General features: G+C 41.4%; 1 protein-coding gene across 1 annotated transcript in view; it reads left to right on the forward strand.

Moving 5' to 3' along the window:
* The window catches only part of LOC108247500 (pleckstrin homology domain-containing family G member 1), a gene marked incomplete at its 5' end in the record, with an annotated part of 63,835 nt that overhangs the window by 50,532 nt on the left and 7,295 nt on the right, over positions 1-6,008 (forward strand). Inside the window, 1 exon segment of the mRNA XM_037974415.1 lies at positions 5,902-5,949. Coding sequence (XP_037830343.1) covers positions 5,902-5,949 — 48 coding nt within the window.

Here is a 6,008-nt window from a genome sequence, read left to right on the forward strand (position 1 = left end):
CCCAGCAGAACCCGGTTCCAGCTCCTGACTCAGCAGAACCTGGTTCTGGTCCAGAAGTCTTGTGGTTCTTTCAGATGAACCAAAGTCAAGCTGCCATGTTGTTATTAGGGAGAAGAGGCTTTCTGCTGCAGCTGCTCAAACAAGCCATGACCTTTGACCTTTAACCTGCTCATTGAGGCCTGTAGAGGCTGAGATGGTCTGACTCGTCTCATTTTGGGTTTTGTTTCTGGGTAATAAATAACGACATGGTGGAATCTGCTGTGTTTGTGTTCACTTGAGATTAGAACTGAATCATTTTAGAACCTGGAAAGACCAGATCAGAATTATGTCCTGAAACCCTGGAACTGAAAGAGGTAAGACTCTTTTTTACAAGAATTGTTTTTGTTTGCACTGCAGTTTGCAAACTGTTTGGTTGATTTCATCCTTGAATCTGGCAAAAACTTGAATGTGAGAAATTTCGCCTGAGATGAGAAAAAGTCAGTTGAGGTAGTAACATGAAAGGATTCTGCAGGGATCTGACAAACAGAACAAAGATGGAGTCCAAGGGAGCTGGTTCAACAAAAAGGAAGTTTGAATAAAAACTGTGGGAGATTCAAAATAAAAGTGTAGTAAAACCTATGGCTTATCTTTACTGTCAGACTTTGTACTTTGATTTATTTTATCTGTGACCTGCTGCCTGCTTCACACAGACACACACAGGGATGTGTCAGCTGACCCTGCAGCAGGTAAAGGTGCTTTGCTCAGCAGAAAATCCTGACAGACAACATTCAGCTTGTTGTTTGGAGCAAGGCACCGATCCCTGATGGTTGGTATGTGTGCATCACTTTCATTATTTCCTCTTGGTGGATGTTGAGCTCAGACACGTTTCTCCTCCTTCGACTCTGTGCTGTGGGGTTTTACAGAAAAAACCTCACAATTTTTGATTTAGCAGCTCATAAAACAGTTTGAAATGTGGAATAAAGCCAAGAACTATGGGACAAGGTAATTTGCTTTCAGTGGTTTGCGTTAGTAATCGGATGTTTAATTGCTTGCAGGTGTGATATTTCTCTCCTGGTTCACTGTAAATGTGCAATGTGTCATTAGCTGGGTAGGTGTTGGCAGAAATGTTAGAACCAATCATCTCCTCGTTGATTCAGAAGCTGCTCAGTTCTGGGAACCAACTGTTGCCATGAGAGCTGCCATTGGTTGAGTAGGCTGGAAGGACTTATTAAATATAGTAATATTACTTTTACTTTAAATGTTTCACATTCTGTTCTTCATAGTAACTTAGGCTGACAGATGATCACTTCCTTTTGTGAAGCTAAAGGTGTAGTTGCACAATTAGAGGCGTTTTCTTCATATTCATCCATCAACGTATAAATCACCTGCTTTTTATCAGGAAACAAGTGGAGGTAATTCCACTCTCAGATACACAACACAACACAGTCCTGTGTCAGTATGTTTTCATTCTTCCAACTGTGTGGAGCCTCCAGGTATGTGTTAACATAACACCAAGGCAAGAAAGACACCAGCAATGACCTCAGAGAAGCAGCTGCTGCTGCCCATTAACATGGGAAGGGTCAAAGGTTATTTCCAAACTATCTGGAGTCCCATCATTCTTCAGAGAGAAAGATTATTGCTGGTGTAGGTTCTGGGTCATTCAGGACATGGTAAATCCAAAAATGGGTAAAAACGCAAAACCAACTGGACTTTTATTCTGTGGCTGAAGACGTTTTGCATCCGAGGAGGTTTCTCAGGTCAAAGGGCAGAGAGTGTGGAGTTCCAGCTTTTAAAGCTGAAATGTTCTGGAAACTGGATTCACCTGCAGATTAACTCACTCTCCTCACAATAGAAGCTCATTAGGGTCTTTGTTAGACTGACTCACTGCGGAGAGTGAGGGCAAAATCTTCCCAGGTGTGGATGTCCCAGCAAATTCACCCTGAAGGTCAGAATGTGCAGTGCTCAGAGAAATGAGCTCCATCTCAGACTCTACAGGCCTCAGTTTGCAGGTTAAAGGTCAAAGGTCATGGCTTGTTTGGAAGGGCTGCAGCAGAAAGCCTCTTCTCCCTAATAACAACATGGCAGCATGACTTTGGTTCATCTGAAGGAAACACAAGACTTCTGGACCAGAACCAGACCAGAGGACAGATGTTTAGAGATCTGTCAGAGAGATCGCTTCAACTGCTTCAGAAACAATCTGCTCCAGCAAAGTGGCTCTGTTTTGTCTTCCTATGCTACTATTAGCTTTTAGAAATACCAAACAGCCCATCTTTTTGTTCTTTTTCCTGCAGTGTTGTCCCCATTGTTGCTGCTGTTGTTACTGTTTTTGTTGTTAGTGCTGTTGTTGTGTTGTTTCTGAAGATTTTGTAGTAAAATCAGATTATCAGTAGTCAATGGTTTGAAACTATATTGTCACAGAATTCAACAGAAGTTTAGTTCAGCTTATCCAAAACTTTCACAACTCAAGTTATCTCAGGACACAGAACTAAGCTAACAGGTTGAACTCATATCAGATTCCATTCATTTTAGGCCGATTATACAACAATACAATGAGAGCCAAAGAAAATGCCTTAGTTTAAGTTGCCTGAGAACAGAGTGGGACGTGGCATAGCTGCAGTTTGATCGTCTGAAACAGAGGAGGAAGAGGGGGAGGAGGAAGAAGGGGAGGAGGATGAAGGGGAGGAGGAATGGGTGGAGGAGGAGAGTGAAAACTGCAGTTCATGAATAGAAAAGTGACAGAGTAGAGGAGTGAGACTGACAGAAGCTCCCTGCAGGTATCTTCTCTCCAGTCTGTCCATCTATCAGTCCAACTGTCCTTCTTTTTATCCGTCCCGTCAGTCTTCGTCCTACAAACTGAGGCACATGGAGACAAAGACCAGCTGTCAGAAGACAGGAAAGAGACAACTTTGTGTTTTAGGACTTTCTGGTTGAAGAGTGAATTTTAACTTGTTTGGACACAGAAATAAGTCGTTTTCTGGAGTCCATTTATGGTTAATAGGATCTTCTGACTCTGCAGCTGTGGATCCAGGTCTAAAGGAAATCGATTCTGTAACTTTTCAGAGCCTTCCTGGGATATTTTCTCTGAGAAAAAGACTGGTCTGTGTTGTCTTGCGTGCAGCTGCAGGCCAGAGTCTGAAGAATTCCTTAGATGGTCTGGAACTGGGACTGGCCTCCTGAGGAAATACTGAACCATTTGATTTGGTTCTTGAACATAAATGTGGGTCTGGGTAAAGCCACACAACTGTGATGGAAATTGAAGCGGGATCTGCAGACAGATGAGGATTGTGTGATGCAGATGATGGTTCTGCTGCTCGTGCCATGCTGAGAGGGAGATCATCTCACGAGAGTGTGTTTGTGTGTGTGTGTCTCTTTGTGCTGTTGACACAATCATCCCCCAGAAAATTCTGCTCCAAAGACTTCTTCGCTCAGGTTAAGGCCCTCAATGAGACATTAAATCAGGTAGGACTGAGACAGTTTTTAATTAACCCGTTTCCCTGCAGAAATGAATCAAGGGTTTCCTGATTGCACATTCTTATCAACAAAAACACGTAAATCAGTTGCAACATCAATTTATTATCTGAAGTAGGAAAGACGAGTAAAGATCATGTGTGCAGTTTAAACTCATTCTGTAGGAACCTGACAGGTGTCATTTGTCATCATTTTCAAAAACCTGGAGTCAAAGTATTATTTTATTCAGGAACATTAACTTCTGAAAATCAGACACTACCTCAAAACAGCAGCTGTTCTTCAGCCCTAAGTTTACAACTGATCTTATTCTTATTTTTTTCTCCTGGAGACCATTTGTATTGTGTAAAATATATGTTCAACAGCTGGGGGTTTTCTATCAACCTCCAAACAAACACAAACTGTAATATATAACACTGATCCCAGTTAGAGATTGTGTTTATAGGTTTTGAAGCAACAATCACGTAACAGACACAATCTATAGTTGTTGCTGTACAGTTCCACCCAAACGGACCCTGTAAAACTTCAGTTAAACACGTAACACATTCATCAGCTGCACAAAACGGACCAAGTCAGGATGCATGAAGTGCAACCTGCAGATTAAACTGAACTTAATCTAACAGCAACAATGCAACAGGTGTGTGGGAATAAACAGCTGAAGTCTTCTACATTAACCAACCTTCAAAACTCTAACCCTTAAAGAGTTTGATTATATCTTTAATCTATAACAATGGTTGTATGAGATATTTTCTTTAATGCAGTAATTTAACTATTTTTTTTCATGATAACAAGATGTTTCCTGGAACATAGGAAACATCTTGTTATCACCACCACTGTTCCACGAAGTTCTGGCAAAAACAACCGGACACTCTTAACATTTGAACAGCGCTCCTTTTCCATATTTGGTGAACCCTGCAACATTTCTGTACTCTCCTCTACAAACACCACTGGTGTTCAGATCAGGGAGGCTTTTCCTCCCAATCACTCCCCTCCAGGTAACACCATCATTGCTCACACAGGCATAGAAGTCACCCAGGAGAAAAACAGAATCTCCAGCTCGCATCCCCTCCAGGACACCATCCAGAGACTCCACTGTGTGTGTGTGTGTGTGTGTGTGTGAGAGTGTGTGTGTGGGTGCATGCGTGAGAGTGTGTGGGCGTACGGGTGTGTGCATGCGTGGGTGTGTGCGAACGTGGGTGTGTGTGTGCGTGTGTGTGTGTGTGTGTGTGTGTGTGGCCTATGACTAACACATTCCTGCATCAACCAGGACTTTAAACTTTGGTGTGAAACATGATCGGGTTCCAGAGAACAAAAACAAGTTTTAGAAGCTGTTGTTCTTGGTTGTGTGACAGCAGGAAGGAGCATGGCTGCCATATGCTGAAAGGATCCAACGTTGTTTAAGATACGTGAGTCAAACAGAACCTCTTAGAAATGATAAATGATTGATAAAGGCTTGATGAAACACCATAAAATTAAATATAGCAGTCTGTTTAAGAAATGGATTGTTGCACTAATGAAGTCCATCTGCACCAAGAACTCGTTTTCCAGTTTGTTGGTGGTTTGACAGGAAAATGTAGACTGAGGCGTTTTTTTAATTAAAGAAACCACAACACATAAAAAAACAAACGAAGGCGACAGTTTTACTGCTAACGTTCTTACAAAACCTGAACCCAGACGGGGAACAACTCTTTCTGTTTGGTTTCGTTTCCCATCTGGGTCACGGGGTTCTTTTCTTAAAAAACATTCAAGAAAAATCACTGGCAAGTAAAAACAGCACAAAAAACACGAGAGTATTTCTTTTTTCTTTGTCCAAAAAATGGGAAAAACACCTGACTTCCTTCCAGGCTTACAGAAGAAGAATCCCCTGTTTGTTTCTGTAAGCACCTTACCCCCCCATCCCATCCACCTGTATGCACCTGTTCAATCTATAGCTCCTCCCACCAAGCATCACTCTTTGCCAGGAAACCCCTTTTATATTTAATTTTAATATAGTTTAAATAAATATCATTTTAACAATTTAGTTCACTCTCTCTTTCTTTCAAAACCATATAAATAACAAAAAAACCCACAAAATCCATTAACTCAAAATTACATGATCATGAAGACATCCTATTTAACAAAAATGTACACTTTCCTGACCTGAAGCCCTGGATGTGGGAAAAAGACGTGGCTCTGTGTTTATACCATATACAGAGCTGGTCCGTCTCAGAGACAAATCTTTAACTAGGTGTGTTTAAACTAAATTAGTTGATTTTAAAGTGAAAATGCTGCTAAAACAACAGAAACATTGGAAAACAACAACTAACACAGGTTAACTTAACTAAAGCCACCATGTTTCACTGACAGAATGCTAACAATCTAAAAAGTGTTTCAGGAATGTGAATTTTATAAGAACAGATGTTGAAAATGAGTCATGTTTGTTTGTAGGGGTAGAAAACTAACTGTGTTTGTTTGCAGACGGGGCTGAACTTCAGTCTCTACACTCCCACCATTCAGGATTACCAGGTGAGTTTCTTTACTCATCATCATCCACCCGTCCACTCACCCATCCATCCATGCATCCG

The sequence above is a fragment of the Kryptolebias marmoratus genome, unplaced genomic scaffold (genome assembly GCF_001649575.2).
Source record: "Kryptolebias marmoratus isolate JLee-2015 unplaced genomic scaffold, ASM164957v2 Scaffold40, whole genome shotgun sequence".
Lineage (NCBI taxonomy): Eukaryota > Metazoa > Chordata > Actinopteri > Cyprinodontiformes > Rivulidae > Kryptolebias > Kryptolebias marmoratus.